Below are 22,915 nucleotides of genomic sequence, written 5' to 3'. Positions count from 1 at the left end.
TACTTGTGGTCAGCTAACTTCTGGAAGCACGTGTCCCTTTTTGGTAACACACAGAGCTTGTTTTTAAGCTTAAAAGCAAGTTTATTAGTGTCGAATGTCACAGAGTGGCCAATTAAGATGAGAGGTAAGAAAACGCAATGGACGTCATATATGAGGTCCCAAGTAATCTTGGTGAGTAGGGTGCTAACATCGGTAGGCCAGGTAAGGCCAGGCAGAGGGACGGCCACTAAGACAGCGCAGTGGAGAGCCCAAGTACCAACTGCTTCTCTTAGAAACTCTGGCTGTGAGAATTCGGTTGAAATGACACCTCAGGACAACCTCAGGAAGCTGAAGGGAAACACAGCCTTCCTTCATCACCCTTCAAACACTTGACAGGACGCTGACTTGTGAGTCTCAGAGAGTAAACTAAGCACTCACTTTTACAGGTGCATGTCTTTCTCTTTTCTTTTCTCTTCAGACAGGGCCGCTCTACATAGCCTTGGCTGTCCTGGAACTCACTCTGTAGACCAGGCTGGCCTCTGCACCCTGAGTGCTGGGGACTAAAGGTGTGTGCCACCACCCCCGCTATGATGTTTTTGAGTGGCAGGTTCCTTTCAAACAGATGGCGCCGCCACATTACCGATAACTAGCCAGCTTCCTGGAAGAGAATTCTGGCTTTGATGTCAAGAGAATGAAGGAGTGTTCAAAGATGGTATGCCCACACAGGGCCAAGAACCAAAACCATGAAGCCGTCAAAGAAGGCTTCTAAGGGAAAGAGGTGGCCTGAGCAGCTAGGATGGAGTCATCTGAGAAGCAAACTGTAATTGGGCTGTTTGAGTCATATTATTTCCTTCTTTTTCTTTGATATACCTTAACCTTTGTGTCTTAGAAAATGATTGCTAAGATCACTATTTCAGAAAAATCACACTGAGGTCTGGGTGTAAAGAATTAAGAAGAATACAGGGGGCCTGGCCAGGAAGGGGCAGACAGCCCTTGTCTTATTTGCTGTGGCCAACCTCAGCCACCTCCTGATGACCTCAGCTGATATAGGCCAGGAGTCTTGTGGACTCTAGCTAGCTCTGGAGAAAAAGGGATCCCCTTTTCTATGTAATCTCAGTAGTACATGACAACTTTAGACATCACCCCCAGTTAGGAAGAGTCTAGCTCAGGGGGTAATCTTGCCTGCTCCTCTCAAAGGATTATCTATAGCACAGGAGCCACAGTGACAGCAGGCCAGTAAGAAAGATGTCTAGCCAGGCATTGATATCTGAACATGACCCAGAAGCCATCCTCAGTGCCTCTCTGTATTCAATAGCTAAGGATAGAGGGAGAGATATTGATCTTATGCAGGAGCTCTAGGTATGAAATTTGCAGATCCAAGGAGAGGAATAGGGTTGCTGAGTGCTCCTCTGAATGGTCCAGCCCCGTGACTCCAAGCATTTGCAGCACAAACACAACATGGCCCAAGCTCATCTTCATGTGAGACAGAGCCAAGTGTTGCAACTTGAACTCCCAGGCATCTCATGGGAAGATAGCCATCACACGATCCTACCTCAGCCTAGAGAGCACATGGTGGGGTAGAGTGGTCACCATCCCCTACACAAAGGAGAAGACAGAGTCAGTGAAGAAAAAGGATTTGCTCAATCATGCAACAAGCCAAGAATGTAACTAGAAATGGACTCTGGGGCTTCTCAAAACCCAGTGCCAATTGTACATATTCAACTAGAGCCCCTGACCCATCCCTGAGAAGGCAAAGCTAGGATGCTGCTAGTGGTGGGTAGGATGGAGGTCACTGCTCAAGGTCACGCCTTTACTCAATATTCTTAGGAGTCTAAGGCCTGTGGGTACCAGTAGATACATGGTTCTGCTAATTTGGCAAAGAAAAGGGCAAAAGTTCCTGGCACAAAGGGTCCAAATGCTAAACTGATCCTACAGAAAAGAGCCACTGGCAGTGGGCCCTGAACTAGCCTGCGGGCATAAACGTGCAGGCAAGTTTATAGTGCCCAGGTCTCCATGCAGCTGGATTCACTGGGCACAAAACTCTCCAACTGCCCAAACATCATCTGGTCATGCTTATTACTGTTGCCCAATGAAATTTTATGCACCAAGTCCACAGGTGTGATTTCCCCTTCTTTATGAGGGGTCTGAATGACATCACTGATGGCCAATAGAAAAGACCCAATTATGTCCAGGCCATAAAAAGGAATGGGATCTCTCCCCTCCCCACCACCACCAAATCAAAACTTCCTTCAGTTTCATGAATACAAGGGGCCCCTTTTAAGGACACCCTCACCCCCACACATGCACACCAGTCCTGCCTGTGGGCTCTAAGGCAAGGTACATGACCACTCTTCAAATGCTTTGGGCCTAGAGCCAGAAAGGGCCCAACCTTGGCATTTATCATCGTCTCACTCTTATCACATCGGCCCTTCAAGTCACCAGAGCAGAACTTCACACCTATCATCAGAGTTTGCCAGGCTCCGTGCTTCTCATTAGGGCAAGTTAGACAAGATGGGGCACTTTTTAAGTTTCCTGCTGATCCTTTTAACTAACTGAATGAGAGCTTCTTCTTCTTCTTCTTCTTGGAAAGAAGAGAACAATACGGGACAGGGCTGTAAGAAAACGTCTCTCCCCCCAGACAGACAACAAAGCAAAGGGAGCCCCACTTTCCCCACCCCAGCCCTCACTCAGGCCTACCACCTGCAACTGAGCTGCTCTGGCTTGGCCCAGACAGCCTTGATAGCAAACAGGTGTGGCTAGCTTGGCGCCAGCCAAAGCAGGGAAGTAGCTCATTAAGGGAGCCCCCACACCCCACCCCTCACTAATGGGCATGGCCAAGGTGGAACCATTGTAGGAGCTCAGCTTTGAAGATTAGGTGAACAGAGCATGGGGGACCACTGCTAGGTTTGAGTCGAGGAGACCACAGAGGTTTGACAGACTGGCAGGCGGATATGAAAAGGCAGGTCCAGCAAGAAAGCAGGCACCTGAGCTAGAAAAGGCTTTCCTCTCTTCAAATTTTAACCAATAAACCCCCTTGGGAGTGTGATTAAAGAGGAGGGGGCCAGCGGGCTGAAGTCAGCATCTCCTCCTTTCTGCCTCACAAGATCTTAGATGACTTGGACTGTCAGTCCTAGTGGCCAAGAGCACTGACATGTGTACTCACCACTCAGCTGCAAAAACCATTGCGTTCCAGTGACATGTACACAAGGAATGTCTCAAAGTCATCAGCCAACCATGAAGGCACAGAGGCCCAGCTATGGAAAGGAGTGGAACAGGAGAAGCCAGAGAAAAGACGCTGCAAAGGGAGGCCTTTGAGGTACATGCAGCTTGTTCCCATGAAGCTTCCTCATTTGCCCATCCCAACACACACACTCTCAGAGTGTTATCACCAGTGGTCCTACATAAAGAACTGTGACAATGCTCTATGCTTCTGTTAGTGAAGAGGCTGAGCCTCAGGAAGAACACCACACCCCTGGAGCCCAGTCCAGTGTGCCACCGAGCCAGAATGCCACAGTCTCTCTGCATCTAGCATATGTCAGCCACACCAACCTGGGCAGCACTTAGCTGAGGACATGGCTCTTTGTCTCCCCTGCTTCCATTCCCCACCCAGAGGAGATAAACAGAGCTCGAGTGATGAACAGCCCGCCTTTCACGATCACTTTTCCTCAAGTTGAGGAGAGTGGCTAGTGATGGATGGGCTGGAATTTGGTTATCAGGAAGGGCTGTCAGCCAGAGGTGCCTATCTCCTCCCCCACTACGCAGGGCATCATTACACTGTGGCACAGAGGTAAAATATGACCAAGGGGAGGGAAGGAAGAGAAAGGGGAAGGCTGGGCTTACACACGGAGCAAATTGAGCAACAATGAGAGCAGGCACAAGGCTGGAACGTTAGTTATCTGCCTGTGACACCTTTTATCTCTGCACAAATTGGTCCTTCCTCCCCCACTGCATCCTCTTATACAAACAGAGGCAGACACAATGTGTCACCACTGCAATAGCAGAGCAATTTAACCCGAATTAGTAAGGGGGTCAAGCTAGGAAATAGGGGTTTCTCATTTCAACAGGTTCCTTGTCTCAACTCTGAACCACCACATCATAGGGAGGAGGGCGGAGGAAAAGCAGTCTCATAATTGAATTCACTCACTTGGCCGCTGCTGATGTATAAAAAATTAACGTCCAAGCCTCCGGCTTCTCAAAGCTAGTTGTCCTCCTCCTCCCTTGTGTGATACGCCAGGTCAGAAGACAACAAGGGCCTGCCCCACCAGCTTAGCACTCAGGGCTCAGACTCAGCAAGAACAGGGGACAAGGAAATGGCATCCTAGAAGCCGGAAAGACAGGCCGCAAAGAATGCTGGATATAGGACTACACATGCTGCTGATATCACAAGTGGTCCTCACAGCTCAAGAAGAAATTTAACAAGCCAGGCATGGAGATTAAAGGCACACACCTTTAATCTCTGCACAGAACTCAGGTATATCTCTGAGTTCAAGATCAATCTGATCTACAGAGTTCCAGGACAACCAAAAGCTACACAGGGCTATCCTGTTTGTTGAAAAACAAACAAACAAAATATCAAACAACAACAAAAGAATACACTTATGTCTATAGACTTCCCACCACCCTCGACAGAAGGTATGTAGTGTATTTTATGAGTAACCCCTCTTTGACAGATAGACCAGTGTATTGCGTCTGGGATGGCTGCACTGTTGACATGACACGACTTGATAAGGAGGCAAGAGAGGAGCCTGGACTGTTCCCCGATGGCCTCCACCATGGTGGGACCTGGTGCTAGGAAGGCCTTAAATAAGTAGGTTCTGCAGCATGCCTTGTACCCCACCCCGATCCTGCTTTATGGCTCTACGGCACTAGTCTGCAACTTGATCAAGTGGTCATAGTCCTTGAGCAAGCAACATCACCTCTATCACCTCCTACTCTGACAATTAAAGGAGCCAGTCAAAGAAAACAAACTTTGAACCAGGGGATCAGAGGAGAATTTTGGCTAGAAGATGAGCAGACATTGAACCTGCAATGGTCTTTGTAGATGCTTCTGGGCCAGATAAGGCTAGTAAGGAAAGATAAGAGAAAAGTGAGCTGAGGGGAAACAGCAAAGGGAACCTTGGACTGAGGGGAGGAGCTATGGGTAGAGGAGGAACTGAGGGACCCCCCCCCAACACACACAGTTTCATGAGCACTGTTGAGACCCAACATGCTCACATTAGAAGCTACTCAGACTCGGCTGCCACATTCATAGGCTCCCAGGTTCATCCGGAAGATAACCACATCACTAACACAGGCGTCTAGAAGCAACTCCTGAGGAAGGGCCTCCTTGTTCCTGGTGATGAAGGGCCACAAGGCTGTAGCACTTACAGAGACTCGGCTTCAATTCCCTGTTCAACAAGCAAGTGCACTGTCCCTCGGCTGCTCGCTGCCTGCCCACAGCCCCTGGAGAAGGAACTGCTGACTTACTGGCCCACTGTGCCCCACACTTGCTCCCACCCTCTGGGACATCTGCAGGTTACAATTCCAACCACAAGCTTCAGAAAGATGATACACTTGCTAGAGCCTGCAAAGGGTCAGGAGAGAGCTCTGTTTGAAACACCAGCATGACAGCTGGCTCCTTGTCTGTCTCCTCCTCCCCAACCCCCTCCCCAAACTTGTCATGGTACAACAAGTCTATAAGCAGCCCATCAGATTTAAATATCAGTGTGCGTGAAGCGGCATCACGGGAGGGTGAGGAGCGGGAAGCAGACAGTGAGCAGCTCTGCCGCCACTGCTGTCAGAGAACACTAATGAATTTCACCAGCAGCAGCCGTGCTCCAGCTGAGTGGTGGGGTAAGGTGAAGGGGGGAGGTTCTTGAGAGAACTCTGTCAATACTAAAACATCTTCTCCCAAAGCCTTGGTGATAGATGTTATTGAGGAACTTCAAGGGGAAGGGAGCCAGTGCAGATCCTGATGCCCTCTAAAGCAGGGACATGCATATGTGAGGCTGGAGGGAGCCAGCTGGGCCCCCATTAGATGGGCGACCTGTGGCATTCCTCACACCTTGCTTTACCACCACCACCCCCCAGGCTTATCTCAGAGGCCTTGGGCTGCTCAACTGGGAGGACAGGGAAAGAAGAGCCCAGGCATCAAAAGGCAGCTTGCTGAGTCTTCCTGCCCAAGTTACTACTGCCCATCCCACTTCACAGCCACCATAGCTAACTTCACAGGGAGGCCCCAAGGCAACATGTTACAGACCAGGAAAACATGGGCTGAGGAAGGCCTCGTACCTGTTCGACAGGAAGTACTTCCCACAGATGGCAGGGGACACAGATGACGCTTACCGTTTCCAGAGGAGGTTGTGAATGTTCTTAAGACTTTCCCAAGATCCTCAGCAACAGATGCACAAATTGAGCCCAGGTCTCTTCACTGCCTCTGGTGTACCCTCCACAGCCAGCCCCCGCCCTTCTCACTCTTCCCCACTGGCATACATGCTTCTCGGGCATGACACAGTCCACAGCTGCCACACAGCACTGGCTGGGCTCCAGGCCAGGGTGAACCCAGCCAGGAAGAGAAAGCTGTAGGACTGAGCCAGGCCATCACCTGGGAGTCGCCACAGCTCAGAGGACATGGAAGCAACAGAAGCCGTCCCTCGGGTGCCCTCTGCACAACTCTGATCAACAGTGTCTGATCTGGCAGCGACCTGCTGTGTAGGGGGCAGATGACATTTAATTTCCTCTCGGTTTCCCTACAGTACAGACGAAAGGCCGTCACCTGCGTCTGGGTCTGGCAGCACAGCTGGAACTGTTCCCAGACATGCTGCACGGGAGAGTTCCCAAACAGAACCAGAATGCAGGCGGTGCACTGGGAAGCCCTGAGGCCAGGCTGCTAGTCCTCCCAAAGAAAGCCAACCTCAGCTCCCTAGAGCCAAACCATTACCTAAAGACTAAAGGAGCTATGTGTAGAGTATTTCCCATTCCTGGCTTTTTAAAAAAGATGAACTTATTATTTTATGTGTATGAGTGTTTGGCCGGCTTCTATGTATATGCACCACATGAATGTAGCACCTAGTGCCTGAGGAAGCCAAAAGGGAGCATTGGATGCCCTGGAACTGGACTTACAGATGGCTTTGAGCCACCATGTGGGGGCTAGGAACTGAACTGAACCCAGGTCCTCCAGAAGAGCAGATAGTGCTCTTAACCAATAAGATATCTCTCCAGCCTCAATAATTTATATTTTTTAATGGGTATGGGTATTCTGCTTGCATGTATGTGTCAGATACACTAGGACTGGAGTTACAGAAGGCTGTAAGCCACCATGTGGGTTCTGGGAATCAAAACTGAATCTACTGGGGGGGAGAGCAGTGCTCTTAACTGCTGAGCCAGCTCTCCAGCTCTTGCAGCTCCTAGCTTTCACAGCCCATCATCTGACATCTCTACTCCCATTTCTTCCCCCTCGGAACCCATAGGAAGCATATACGTGCAACGAATACCCTGTGGAAATGTGTAGCACACACCTCTCTAGTGCTCTGAATGTCCTGAAGTCCTATCACTTGTACCTCCTGGTTCCTGTCTAAGCAAACAGTAAGATAAGTACCTCTCCAGTGTCTGTCTCATGGCACAGTGCTCACCTAGGAGCAAGTGCTGGAACTGCTACCAAGACCTGCTTACAGGTCTCCTCACCACACAGACTATTAGGAAGCAGGGTAGAGGAAAGAGGCTGAGCACCAGATAAGCAGCTTACAGGGTACGTTGGCCAACGGTTTGGCTAATGGTCTATTTTATTTTTGAATAAAGAAACCAAAAGCTAACAGTTTAAGCTGTTTCCAAGATGCTGGACACATCCTAGCACAGTTTCCACCTGGCCTGTGGCCATCTTGACCCTGTGCCGGGACTGTGTTTGTATGCCCTACAATGCCCCCTGGAGGCTCTGCAGAGAGGCATCCTCCGGGTCCTCGGGATCTGGGATACAGTCCAGCCTCTGCTCCCACCTAAGTGCACAAGGACACAGCTGCTGCCTTTAACCTCTGGCTGGTCCCTCCGCCCTGCTTACAGGTCTCCTGATGCTTTCAGGATGTGCAAGCATTCAGCTGGTACAGAGCACTAGAAGAAGGCTAAGGAGCTTTAAGCTGGCTCTAGGAAGTTCGAGGTCTAGGGGTTTCAGGAGAGAGATCAGGCTACTTCATGGACCAGGGAAGAATAGGGCTGTGCCCCCCAGCTGCAACCAGTACATCTCAACTTAATATTCTGGTTTGTTTAAAAAAAAAAAAGTTTACCATTAAAAGTTTCTGCCCATTCTGGCCACCTACAGTGATTCTCACTGTGCTTGTCTTTGTCTGCTTTACTGTGTCTTCACTCTACCTTGCCCTGTGATTAGTTCTGATCACCTGGTGCTCCCCACAGGCCCCAGCACACTACTTACTTGGCCCAGAGTAGGTCTCAATAGGCTGATTCCAGGCCTCGCTGACTGCCTGTGTCTTCACTTAACACCTTCCATGGCAGTTTCCTGCAGAATTCCTTAGTGGAAGAAACTGACATTTACAGGAAAGTCCTGGTGGACCTGGCTGACATGTGCCACTCTTACGTCAACAAATGGGGCACATCTGCTACTATGATCAATCATCTAAAATAGACACCCAAAGAATCCAACAGACTAAATGCAGCATATTACCACAGGAAATGCCACCCCCTAGATATTTCCAAATCCCATACGTGAGTACATGGGGACAAAATAGTGTCCCTGTCAAGAGTCTGTCCCCTGGCCAGGCAGCCTCGAAAGGAGACATGAGTCTCGTGGTTCTGGTTACAGGACTGAAAATGAGTGAAGGTTCTTGGTGCCAACCACCAAGCACACTACCTGAAAGCCCTCCAGCCAGGGTGGCAAGGGGTAGAGGGGGAAGCCAGGGATGATGGCCTTCTGGCTAAAGCCACTTGTTAACAGTCCCTGGATTCCTTTATCTCTAGGGAAAAGAAGGTAGCACTGAGCACTGCCCCCTCCCATGCCTCCCAGCAGGGCCAGGGAGGACAGCCATTAGTGTGTACCTCAGCAGACAATGGGGAGGAGAAGTCTCCAGAGCAAAGGACAACTGCAGCAATTAGAATGCAGGGAGGTTCAGAAGCTATTTAACTGGGTGACCCCTGAGGTCGCTGCATCTGACTCCCATCCCTGGATAAATATTGTATGAGAGGGGAGGGGGCGAGCAAGAGAGCCAAGGAGGAGGGGGAGGAAGGGGGGAAGAAGAGGAGGGGAGGAGGGGGAGGAGGGGGAGGAGGAGGAGGAGGAGGAGGCAGTGGCTAGCAGCTCTTCCTTCCCCTCCTCTCCCACCCGATGTGCTGCCTCCAGCCACACACAACAGGAACATTATTTACAGCCCTGACAGTCAGAGCAATCACTCTGCTAACCAAGAGGGAATGGACAAAGTCGACTTACCAAAAATTGACTATGGCAATTGAAGAAGAAACCAGAGCTGGTGGGGGAAGGGAGCTGAGCTAACACAGACACAAGGCTGCCCTCGCCCTCCGAGTCCTGCGGAAGTAGGTACTGCCACCCTTAGAGCCCAAAGCACGGCAGTGAAGCAGCTCTTGACCAGCAGAGTAAGTCAGAGAAACGGGGCGTCCTTTCACCACTACACAGGCGCCCTTGGCAAAGACAGAGGCCTGGCTACCTGCCCAGAGGATTCCAGACCAGCCACACGCCACCTGCGGACCCAGCTGGCCCTAGCTGACCTAACAGGCAAAGGCCAAGAACATGGAAGTAAGACAGCGGCCAGGGTGGGGGAGGACGGGCAGCCTTGCGAGCAGGCTGCTCTCGGCCCCTTTGCCGTTCCTGCAGTCCTGCTCTAATGCACCCTGACATGCCTCTGAAGACAGAGAGCTGTTTGCAGTCAGCACCGTGATTTGTTAGTAATTATTTCCATGGTGTCACATTGCTGTCACTCTGTTAACAAAGAGACAGGCTGCCTCGGGCTGCCTGCAAGAAAGCATCGCAGAGAAAAAGGCCTGCCAGGCTCCCGAGATTCTCTGGCAGGCTGGCTTTCTTCCCCAAACCAACATTCTCGCAGGCTTTGGAAGAACCAGTTTCACAGAACTATCAAGTCTGAGCTGTGTCACCCTTTAGCCAGGGACCCTGAGAACTTATCCTACCCACTCACAGCCATCCTTTCCAAACCTCTTCAAAGCTAAGCCCCAGAGTCCACAAGGCCACCATGCCAACTGAAACATGAGGCTCCCTGGCCTTCAACTCCCAAACTCCCAGGCTCCTGGCCTCTCCTGCCTCATAGCTGTGTCTGCAGGTGCTCTTAGAAGCCTGACAAAAGAAACCTCACTCAGACCAACTCAGATACAGCCAGCCTTTCAGCACGGGTGAGGCAGGGAAGAACAGAATGGCTGAGAATCTTCCCTTTACAAATTCATCAATTACATTCAGGAGCAAAGCTGCTCAGGAGCCACGGCCTTTTAGCCTCCATGAACCAGAGCCTCTGACCTGCCTTTCCTAGGGCCTGGGTCAGCACCTCCGGGCGAGAACTGGCACCTTGCTTCAGTTCAGAGTGTTGTCTCCATTACCCTGGCTGGGAACTAGAGGAACAGATTGGCAAGCACTGACAAAACAGAGGTCACTCACCTGTGCAGGCAAGGGAAGGGGAAGGGAAATTCTCTCCTCTCACAGAGGGAACCAGGCTTCAGGATAGTGGAAGGGAAACACCAATACTGAGAAACTCAATGCTGCAGAGTAGTAGCAGAGGTGGCGGCAGCAGCTAATGTCACCTCTCGCCTCATAAAACAGGAAAGGAAGAGGGCCACAAGACCCAGAGAAGCCCTGTCAAAGCCACAGCCACCATGCTCAGAAGAACCTGGACAGGACCCAGATATCTTTGGCATGAGAGTCTAAACGGCAGAGGATGTGTGCAAACTCGGCGAAGACAGGCTGTCTGAGAAGGCCTTATCTTTGGTTTACTACAGTGACCTCGAGTCCTAAAACAGTGCTGGGCACAGAGGGTACTGAACTCCTGTGCTGAAAGAAGACATTAATGAGCCAGAATGCCTCAAAATCTTCTTCCATTTGCTACCTGGACCTCAGAAAGAAGGGAGACCAGTGTGGGTTCCAGAATAGAGAAGGCAGGCTGCCAGGCTCAGGAACTGAAATGGGCGTTAAAGGATGAGAGGAGCTGAGACGAGTTGATAGGCTGGTTGCTATTTCTACATCGACATGAACATGCATGCACTCATTCAGCAAACTACGCTGAATACCTAAAGAAAGTCGATGTTCCAACAAAAAGAACATGAGAGGGAGGTACATCAAAACAATGAAATACTAAACAACAACAAAAAGGACAAACTGACCTATACAACCACCCAAATTAATCTGTCATTACATGATGCAAAATACATCAAACACAGAAGAATACATTTTGGCCAGGCAGTGGTGGCACATGCCTTTAATCCCAAGAGGCAGAGGTAGGTGGCTCTCTCAGTACAAGGTCAGCCTGGTCTACAGAACAAGTTCCAGACAGACAGGGCTACACAGAGAATCCCTGTCTTGAAAAAAAAAAAAAAAATAGAAACAAAAACAAAACATACAAACCAGAGGAGTACATTCTGTGTGACTTAGATTTCTATGAGGGTCAAGAATAGGTGAGCCGGGCGGTGGTGGCGCACACCTTTAATCCCAGCACTCGGGAGGCAGAGGCAGGTGGATCGCTGTGAATTCGAGGCCAGCCTGGTCTACAAAGTGAGTCTAGAACAGCCAGGACTACAAGAGAAATCTTGTCTCAAAAAACAAACAAACAAACAAACAAAGAATAGGTGACACTAACCACAAGTAGTGAAGTCAAAACAACCAGTCAACTGGCAGGAGGAGCATGGCTGACCAGGCCCTGCTGAGGTGACAGAAGAGAGCCTTGATTGGGACAATGGTGACACAGGTGTATACTTCTATACAAACTTATCATGTTTTAAATGGCACGTTTATATTTACATACTTTACAATACTTGTTTTATGCCTTGATTTGGTGGTAGGGGTATACCAGGGATTGAACCCAGGTTTTCAGGCATGCTAAGCAAGCAATCTACCATTGAACTACACACTCAGATTTTTATTTTTTTTTTTTTAGCTCTTTTTTTTTGACTCGAGGGTTCACTAAGCTGCCCAGGTAGGTCTTGAACTGCTCTGCAGCCCACCCAGGTAAGCCTTGACCTTCTGATTTTCCTACCTTAATCCTCTGTAGCTGGGACCACAGGCCTCGGCCGCAGAGCCAGTGAGCTCATATCATGTTTGTCTATTTAAGACCAGAAACAAAACTTAGCATTCAAGAGTCACAAAAATAATAGTCAAGGCCTTAGAAAAGAAGTGTTAGCTTTAAAATACCGCACACAAATAAAGTATTAACGTTGGTTTTCCAGGAACACTGGTAGTTCTACTCAGGAGACAAGCTCCCCCAGCCTTCACTCTGACAGAAAACATAGAGGCTTTCGGAAATGTCAAGACTCAGTAAGATTAAAATGTTCCACACACTGAGGACCAGGGCACACATCTTGGCCTAGGGGTGGTAGCTGGGAGGGAGGTTGCAATCCGTGTCAGGTGAGCTCAAGGAGGACAGACAGGGAAGCTACACGGTTCAGCCATGCCCCAGACAGTTCTGAAGCGCTCTGCCACTGAGAAGCCAGACTTCCAGAGTCTGCTCTGGAGCCACAGACACAGGACCCAATTTTCCTGACAATCCAGGCACACAGACTGGCTGGGCGAGCCCAACTCTGCACTAAGAGGAAGGTCTCAGGGGACCCAAGCCTGCTGCCAGCAAAGACAAGGTGCTGAGACATACACAGATGGTCATGGGGAGCTCTAGGGCTAGAATCTGCGTCTAGACCACTTTTAAATAGTAAACAACTCTTCAATCACCAATTCTGCAGCAGGCCAATGGTGTTGCTACTGCTTTCAATATCTTTATCTTTATTCAGTTTAACTGGGTAAAACTTCAACTGGAGGTTGCTGCTGTCACTACAGTGATTTAAAGCCCCCACGCCTTCCCAGGGCTGCCAATGGAGCTTCACTGTCTCTCCACGCAGAAGGACCCAGAAAGGAGAAGCAGAGGCTCTGACACAAGACACAGCTTCTCCTCCAGGGCCCCTCCACCCATGAAGTCCTTCCAAGGCAGACTACTACCGCAGTGAATGCTCCAAGGAAGGCAGCAGGGTAACAGGCCTGCTAATCTGCAGCTGTAGGACCTCATGAAGAGCAAAAGGAGCAAAGGCTAGCAACCAGGAGCTGCTCTGGCTGCATTTCAGAAACGGACAATCCTTTAATGCTGGTTCTAGGCCCAGACCCGCAGGAGGGGCCTTCAGATGTTTCTGAGTAGGCCAGCTCCAAAGGCGTCTGTGCTTACAGGCGCACAGGGGCGGGCAGGCGGGGGGGGGGGGGGCAGCAGCAGGAAAGCACCCCTCACTCCTCCATGCCCAAGAACTCTCAGCCCAAGGAGCTGTCAGGCTAACGAGGCTACCCCACCACCACTCCATCTGAGCGTGGCAGGCTGCAGCGCACGACTGGCTTCAGGTGGCTCTTCTTTAATTAATGGCATCCCAGGCTCTGCAGGGAGCTTCACCCCACAATGAATGGCCCTCTCTCATTAGAGGCGAGCCTGCCATGATGTATTCAGGGTGAGGGCCAGGATTCATTTCCCTGTCTGTGGGTTGGGGATGGGAGGGAGGAAGAGGCAGCAGGGAGATTTATATCGAGTGACTTGGATTAGCTGCAGCTGAAACATGACCCCATCAACTCAAGCTGCCTTCTTGGGGCTAACCCAATGCACCTCTGATGCCGAGAGTGCTCTAGGGAAACGGAAGGGAGGGCAGAAGGTCTGGTTGCCATTCTCTCTGAGCTCAGACTCCAACTCAAAGGTCCAGAATTCCTATACAACCTCAGGGACATCCTCTCCCCTGCCCCCATACATCTCATGTGCCCGGGACTCGGGACAACTGTTCCCATCAAGAGCCCTGTCGTGACTGGGAGGCTGACCCACTAGCCCCCTATGTAAAGGGTGGAGGCTCTATTCTATGGCTTTCAGATAGCTCTTCTGACTTCTGTGGTAAGCAGTACACAGATCCCTTACCACAGAAAAACGGTCTACAACATGGCTTGCCACTCAATTGTTGTCTGGATAGGACCCAGGTGTATTGTACCACAAGGCATCTCAGACATCAGACCAACTGGCACTAGAAAAAGACAGACATGAATCTGTCACAAAAACATGCCAATAGCTGTCATCTCACTATGGTGATCCACTGGGCTGAATCCCATTTCCAGTGTGGGAAGAGCCTGGAAAACTCAGTTCTGAGCAAGCATCTTTCGTTACCTGCTAAGCCAACTTACTGGCCCAGCAACTCTATTCTCCCTCCTTCCACCTCTCCCTGGTACCATCTTAGAGGACCACAGAAGACTAAGTGATGGAACTGGGCCCTCTGGCAAAAGGGAAAAACTTGGGCTCTGAGATGCTCCTGTGTACAGATTTGCCGCACACTTAACAAGAAGGCCACAGTGAGTTCCACTTGCTACTTCTACCTGGTAGGATCTAGCAGTAAGGTGACTGGGGCCGCACAACACTCAGCCCTGTCCACTGCTTACAAAGATCCCAACACAGTGTTCAGTTCTGCTTGTGCAGAGAAACAGCACACTTCCCAACCCATGTTCATTTCCCTGTAAGCCCTCAGAGTGCCAGTTCACTAGGTGTGCTAGAAGATGGGCCTCCACATGGCCCCGTGAGCTAGTCCAGCAGCTGCTTCTGCAGGCCTGCTGTAACCCTAGGAGAGCCAGGGCAGGTGTCTGTCCATCATCTGCACATGTATGTACTCAGGGCCCGTCAGCCATGCTTCTCCCTGGTCCATGAAGGGAGTATTCATATACCCTTGCTCCCTACTCAGAAAGAGATGTAACTCAGTTCCGCTTTGCTAAGCCCTATTTGGCAATGTGTCTAAACACATGCAAACTTAATTAGTTCAGGAGGGGAGCCCAAGCGCTTGCAGTGACAGATAGAAGTAACAGGGAATGAGACAAGTCAGGACTGGCAGGGAGTTCTTACTCCGGCCTGTGCCCCCAGCAGGCTGCTAATCAAAGGTGATGCAGCTCAGAGCTGGGGACTAACCGGCGCTCTTTTGGGCAAGGAGTACGGCTCATAAGCTCAGGGGCACAATGAGATGCCCCGTGTGCTCCCAAACATAAACCTAAGACTGAGGTGTCCAAAATGGTTCTGGCTCTAGGCTCCTTATAACAAACACAAGAAGCCAGGTGGCATGACGAGGTCACAGCTCAGGCTCTGACCCTCAGAGCAAACAACAGACAAGGAAGCTGGGTGTTCCTACCAGATCACACAGTGTAGACCATAAAAATGAGGACTGAAACAGATGGTCAATGGCCATGGCCCAACATATGGTGCTAGAGGCAGAAGCCAAAGGTTCAAATCCCTGTTCTGCCAACAAATAGGCTGCATGTTCTTGACAGATTCCTTATCTCTCTGAGCCTTAGCTTCTCAACTTATTTTTTGAATTTTTAAAAAGTGTTACAAAAAGAACTATATCAGGACCATAAGATGGCTGAGCAAGTAAAGGCCCTTGTTGTCTTGCCTTACTGAGTTCAATTTCCAGGATCCTCATGGCATAAAGGAAAGAACCAACTCCCAAGTTTTCTCGAAACTCTGACCTCCTAGCTTCATGGCAACACACACACACACACACACACACACAAAGACACAGACAAATACACACACACGCACAGACACACACAAAGACACAGACAAACACACACACACACACACACACACACACCCTACACATACATACCTCAAATGTAACTTTTTTAAAAAATAGCTTAACTGGTAGGACAGGACTGTAGTAAGGTTTAAATACTGTGTAAGCAGCACAAGAGGTTGTGGTATGTAGTAAGAGCTTCATAAGCAATGGCTATGTTTCCTCTCTGCCTTTAAGTCTTTCAGGAGCCCCAGCCTCAGTCTCAGAGGCACAAATTTCTCAGGCAGAAAACTTCTCATGTGCCCAGGAACAAGCTCCTTCTCCCTGGCCCAGACCCACCCAACAATCAGCACTCTTCCAGGACAGGAATTCTGCAGGGCCACTCAACTGTCCTACGTTTAGCAAACTATTATGCCTAGTTGGTGTAGTTCAGTAACCAACTGTGTGCTTAGCATATGTGAGGTCTTAGTCCCCAGCACCCCCCAGTTCTAAGTATTTAGCAAACAACCACTACACATCAAGCTTTGTCTGAGGATTACAATAGTGATCACAGGCTAGGGTAAGAAATAGCAGCTGCAGTAAAATTCCATGAAGGAGTAAGTAAAAAGGCTCCAGGGACATGACAGTGGGAGGGCACAGTGCTGACAGAAGGAAGCAAGAGCCTTGGCAGTGCCTACAGAATACACTTGACCTTGAGGGTAAGGGTGCCTTGACAGGATAAAGCAGGTCAGAGCCTAGCAGAGCAGATAAACTCCTGGGAAGTGTGGCCACCAGGATTTGGAGATTAACTCGTGTGGGGAGGAAAGCAAGAGCAGAGTTCTCCCATGCCTGTGGAGGTACAGGAGACACCTGAGTACAAGGCTGGGCATTCAAGCAGCTGATGGAGCAGACGTCTTGCCTCCAGCAGGATCATGTTGGTTGTAATTTCTCTTGGAAGAAAGATAGAGACCTCAGCACACAAACAGGTGAAGCTCTAGCCAAAGACACGATCACTCTGTTGAGAGCAAGACTGAAGGAAAATGAAAAATAGAACAGGGTTCAAGGCAACACGGGTATTTTAGATACACCAACACTATGGAGCACACCTCTAACCGCAGCACTTGGGAGGCAAAGGCAGGCAAATAGATCTCTGTAAGTTTAAGACCATCCTAGTCTTCATAGTAATTTCTAGAACAGCCAGAGCTATGTAGACAAACCCTATCTCAAAAACAAAAACACCAACATTTAGGAAAAACTAAGGAAAGAGTAAATTGCGAAAGTGACTAAGATGGAGGAGTGAAGATTCAGAAGACACCGAGTTACCGATTGTTTCAAGATGATGATGTCATTAGCTTACTGACGAGCCTAAAGGAGCCAGCCTGACCCACAGCCAGCACCCCTCACCCACAGTGCTCTCCAGGGGCTGGTCTGTCACTGCCTCACTTCTCTCCGGGTACCAGCAGTCTTACTCTTCAACTTGACCACAGCCCAGTGCACACTCCCCACACCAGCAGTAAGCAGAGTACAGTGAGCAAAGTCCCTCTGATCTTCAGACTTTCTTAAAGCTCCAGAGCTTCAGGTCCACTCCTGCAGAGTTCAGGAACAGAGCACAGCACTGACACCCACCCCAAAAGTCATGGACAGAACTGAAGACCAATGCCAGCCCTATCCTTAATGGAGCGGGAAAGCTTCCATGAGTGTCCCCTAAGCCAACTCTGTGTAGGCCCCAGCCCCTCTTGCACCCATGACAGTGCTTATCCAAAAGGGTCTCTTTGCCAATTGTACTGAGAGCCTGTGCCTCCCTCCCACCAGTGTCACCCCCAGTCTTGCCTCCCTTGTTTGTTCCCTCCTTAGACCAAAAGCCCATCTGGGCAGCGTCTAGTGTACTTCTCAGACACACACTGTTCAGTGGGTAGGCCTGGAGCTCCAGGCGGAAGGCTAGAAATCAAGTTCTTCACATGGTCACCTGTGCAGGTCTCGTTCCTCACCATCCACAACCCTACCTGCCAAACATCTCAAGGATGGACACTCCCCAAGAAGCTGAGCAGAGAAACAAGAAACCCCTGGGGAGCTTCAACAAGCAACAGACAAGAGGAGGAAAGGCCTGCTGGGGAGGAGTGGGGAGCTCACCAAACCCTAGTAAGTATAAAAAGTATAGAACAAAGAGCTGGAGAGATGGCGCAGTGGTTAGGAACTATCTGTTCTTTGAGAGGTCTCAAGTCCAATTCCCAGCAACCACATGGTGGCTCACAACCATCCATTCTGGGATCTGATGCCCTCTTCTGGCCTGCAGGTGTACATGCAGGCAGAGCACTGTATACGTAATAATAAGTAAATCTTTAAAAAAAAGAGAGAGAAAAAGAAAGTACAGAAGACTATTAAAGCCAGGTGGTAGTGGCGCATGCCTTTAATCCTAGCCCTTGGGAGGCAGGATTCAAGGCCACCCTGGGCTACAGAGTGAGTTCCAAGACAGCCAGGGCTACACAGAGAAAACTTGACCCAAAAAACAAAACAAACAAAAACAAAAAACCAAAGAAGAAGAAGAAGAGGAGGAGGCGGAGGAAGAGGAGGAAGATAAACTCCATAACCACTAAACTAAAACCCACCGTAATAACGCCTGTGGCTACAGCCTCAAGCCCTACAAACCCAGGACATCAGCTCATCTACTTCTGAAGAAAGATGGACACAGAACGATTTTGTCAGGACAAGAGCAGATTTCTGTGCCTCGCTGGGATTTCTGCTGCCACTTCAGGTCCCATTTTTCAGTGCTGCACTAATCAGACCTTCTCCAACAACAGTGATGTGAGGCTGCTTTGGGGGCTGGAGTAACAACAGCAAGGAGCAGCCGTGGCTCCCGAAACCAGAGTGTGAAATGAAAACATTTGCTGAATTCCTTAGACTTAGTTAAATCTGGAAATGGATGTCAAGATACAAAGTCAGCCACATACTAACAAGTTATGAGTGTCAACTTAACACCCCCTTGTCAGGCTCGGCAGCAGCCTTTGCCAGGCACAAAGTACAGGGTGGCTCTACTGAGAGCCTCTGATAGCCACTAGCTACCAAGGATCCAGAACACCAGGAAGCAGTGCAGTCACGCCACACTACTTACCTTTTCTCTCTGGCTGCTTTTATTTTGTTACACATCTAATTAAGAGCTTTCCCAGCAGTTCTGTGGAGTCCTGCTTCTCAAAGGCAGTCACAGGCCCTCCTCCCCCACTGCTACGCAGCAGCAGCTGTCTCTGGCACACCCTTCTCCAGAGCCCCCTGACTCCTCACCAAACTCTCATCAGCTCAAACTGTTGAGTGTCAGGATTCCTTTCTGTTTGGTTGAGTCTTTACCTCTGTGAGCCCCAAAGTATTCTGCTTTGTTTTATTTGTTTGCTGTTTATAAAAGGGAGACATCGCCTCCTACCAGAGACAGTGGTTAGAATCAAATGACATATACACTTGGATTCTGCAACCCAATCCAGGCACTGTTGCTTGTGAAGACACTGAATGGCAGCACCAGCACAGGCCAGAAGAGGCTTGGCCAGTGAGTACAGGACCCTGTAAAAGCGCCTCTCCATCTCATGAGGCAACTTCAAACTGAGGAGGATCAGCAACATGCTCTCTAGTCCCACACACATCAAGTTCTCTGATGAATGCATGTGCACACAATTCATCAGGAACAACAGAAGGTTCAGGAGCACCAGCACTGAGAGGATGAAGACACCTGCAAGGAAAACACTGGAAGAGCAGGAGCCCTGGTGAGGCTTCCTGGAGGAACTGGGCCCCTGGGCCAGGTCAAAGCATCTTCCATTCGAGCTATGTGAGCCCCAGAATGTGTTATCAGCCAGAAACTATCTGAATGGTTTCTCCTGGGCTGTAAAGCCCTACATAAGACTCTCTAGGCTTCAAAGCTACAACACAGGATACACAAATGAAACAGCCTTCCTGGGCTAGGATGTAGCTCAGACGGTAGCATGCTTACCTAGCATGAACAAAGTTAAGTCGCCAGCACCACACATGCCAGCGGTGGTGGAGCACACCTGTGACCCTGGTACTTGATCGTACTAGGATTAGAGTGGAGGCAAGAGGATCGGTGGTAGTCATCATATACAGTGAGTTAGTAATATATACATGGCCCTGCCTCAAGAAACCAAAAACAAAAAAGGGAGTATCCTTACCCTCGCACCTTCTCTACTGAAACTTCTGATTCCTGTCTGCTTCCAGATCTCCAGACCCAGCCCATAAAGTTCTCCTGCCGCGTGGGACGACAGAGACCCCCTGGAGCTAGTGTGTGCACACAGCCTAAAGGGTAGAGCATGTGAGCACTGTGAGCCTGAGCGCTCTGGAGATCATTCTTCCTAACTCCCCCACAGAGCTAAAGTCCAACAGCAGGCCTAATACCTGACTAGCGTATAAAATACATGCGAGGAACCCTGGTGAGACGCTGTTACCTGATCTGATAGAAATAGCCACTGCAGTCACTACAACTCATACACACACACACACACACACACACACACACACACACGCACGGGGAGGAGAGAGAGAAGGGGGGATGCTTGCTGCTGCTCCAGTCACAAAGAACACAGTGGTATCGACTCTATCACATTCTCAGCAAACAGCGCTCCCACCCTTTAGTCCCCGGGGGCTGTCTGAAGCCAGGTATCCATGAGGACAGACACGAAGCACAAGTGCCAAGCCAGCAAAGGAACCTGCTCTGTCTTCCACAACCAGACAGGATCGGAAGACAAAGGAGAAGTAGAGAGGTACAGAAAAGGGTGACTTGGGCAGCTTCCCAGAAGTAGCCCCACTCATCAGACACCAGGCTCTCAGCTGATTACCAGGGTCTTGCATACCAGAGAAAGGACCCTGGAGCCAATTGCTGAGTCTGAATCCTGGCTGTGTAAAAGTTATTTAACTTTTCTGTGCAATAATTTCTTTAGTTATAAAATAGAAATAAGAACAGTACCTACTTCACAGGATCAGTGAATGAGCTCTCACTTCAGAGCACTTCAAATAGTAAATACAATGTATTCTGTTTAAAGCATTTTTTTTCTTCAAGACCTTCTTTTAACGCCTTCCTTCTGGGTCAGTAACACTCAGGGCAGCAGGACGTGTCAAAGGCAAGAAGGTTCAACAACAGTTGGGGCTCCTAACTTGCCTCTGCCCTGTTCCAGAGACACCTAGAAGCCACTGCTCCCAGCCTTCCTATAACCCTGGTGGTCTCAAAGACCCAGGGACCCCTGCTGCCCAGGAGGCTTGAACATTTAAGCCCTAAAAGGCAAAGCCTGTTCCCTTAGATGCCAAGCCCTGCAGCAAAGAAGCCCTCCATATACTCACATGACTTTCAAGTCCCAGTCTCCGCAGGTGACAAAAATTGACTTGACGTTTGGATCTAAGAGGCCTTCCTTCGCCATCCACTCATCGACCCTCTGGAAAGTACACAAGAACAGATGAGATTGTCCTTTTCCCTGAGCCTATGAACAGCCTAACAGTGACACGCTTGTAACCAGAGCAGGAGGACTCTCACCCAGCATGCCCCGCTGTGCTCTGCACACCCAGCCTTGGCTCCAGACTACAGAGGTTCTTGAAGGATGATCCTTTGGGAAGACACCACAGCTCCTCTACCTGTTGCTGTGTGTGCCCGTGATCCCTTTTCTGACTTGACTGACTCGTCCCTTGGCTGTCACACAAAGGCATAGCCCAGCACAGACACAGGCGACCCCGGGCCCTAAGAACAGGGCAGCAGAAAGCCACGAGCAGGACCTTACCTGTAGCCTTGTTCACACCTGTGCTTTTTCACACTTAGAGTAAGTACTTCCTAACTGTGTTTATGAACTTAGTTACTAATCGAGTGACGATGAAGCCCATTTCCCTTGAGAGGAGACCCTCCCAGCAGTGAGGCAATGCTGCCTGCTCTAGTTGCTGAAAGCTTAGGAACAGGCTCCATGCTGCGTTCCTCCTTTTCTAGCCAATGGCTCAAATTCAGCAGAGTATTTGGAGGAGTGAGCCCAAGTGCTCCGCGGGGAAGAAGCCATTCCCAGGCATCCCTAGTTCTTCTCATCCTGCCTCCAGCTGGCTTTACTGTTTGCACTTACACTGGAGTACAAACACGAGCATCGGCATATAACAGGAGAATTATCATAAAGAATTCATGAAGCGCTGCCTATTTTTCAGAAGATCTCGGGCACAGGGAGGGAGGGCAGCCAATCATACCATGGCTTCCACTTGCAGGGAGGATTATTTTTTAAGTCTCTATCATACAGTAGTTAGAAACATGGAATTGAAAGTAAGACGCATCCAGGTTCTAACCCTTGGATCTTCCTTATCCCGGCTACACTGTTTGCTGGAAGTCATTTAAAAGTCATTTAACACCACGGAACCTCAGTTTTCTTCATGAAATGGCTCAGCTACAATAGAGGAGAGAAAGGGGGATGAAGAAGTGACTGGACTGCTGCAGGACCAACGGGAAAGAGTACTCATGGCAACAGCAGGCATGATGTAATGCCTGTGTTAACGTGGCTGTCAATTCAAGTCTGTCTTCCCAGCAGACTGTAAGAATGCAGGGCTTGTGCTTCATTCACCCGTCCTGAGCCAGTGTTCTATTCAGTACAATGTGTTGCCAGACATGATGGCACACACCTGTAGTCCCAGTAGTTGGGAAAGCTGGGAGTTGAGGATCACAAGTTTGAGGCCAATCTGAGCTACACAGACAGTTCAAAACCAGCCTGAGCTGTATAATAGACCCTGCCCCGAAGCAATAAATACCTGATGACCAAAAACATTAACAGATGCAAGTTTGCTGAGAACAAAGTATACAGTGTAGAAAAGACTGGAGGTCCAGTTAGAGCAGACTGCAGAAGGGCTGTGTGCTCAGCAATGCTGGAGGGCACATGTGGGCTCCAGCAAAGAATATCCCAGCTAGTAGGTGTAGCTATCTTCCTGGCACTTCTGAGATGCTAGGTGTATCCACCAATATGACCAAGGACCCCTTCTATCTAGTTCCATAGGAGGCCAGTAACTAGAATGTGAGCGTTGCTCCCTTGGTACACACTGTGCAGACCACCCAGTCTGTATCTATGCCTTAGGATCTTCCCTAGCCCAGGACCCTCCTAAGCAGTGAGGTTGGGTACCCCACTGCTGAATGCTGTCTCTATCAGCTCTCTGGCTTAATCCCTCATGCACATGTACACACATGTGTGTGTACACGTGCGCGCGCGCACACACACACACACACACACACACACACACACACACA

At 49.7% G+C, this 22,915-nt stretch overlaps 1 protein-coding gene across 8 annotated transcripts in view; it reads right to left on the bottom strand.

Annotated features, from left to right (window-relative positions):
* Positions 1 to 22,915, bottom strand: part of ERI3 (ERI1 exoribonuclease family member 3) — a 129,827-nt gene that overhangs the window by 65,086 nt on the left and 41,826 nt on the right. For all 8 annotated transcript variants that reach the window (XM_084786639.1, XM_084786640.1, XM_084786641.1 and 5 more), the window contains one exon: positions 20,998 to 21,089. In XM_084786639.1, the coding sequence (XP_084642765.1) occupies positions 20,998 to 21,089 (92 nt within the window). The remainder of the gene's footprint in view (positions 1 to 20,997; positions 21,090 to 22,915) is intronic.

Source organism: Acomys minous (genome assembly GCF_964271855.1).
Source record: "Acomys minous genome assembly, chromosome: 6".
Classification (NCBI taxonomy): Eukaryota; Metazoa; Chordata; class Mammalia; order Rodentia; family Muridae; genus Acomys; species Acomys minous.
This window is presented reverse-complemented; position numbering and strand designations above follow the sequence as displayed.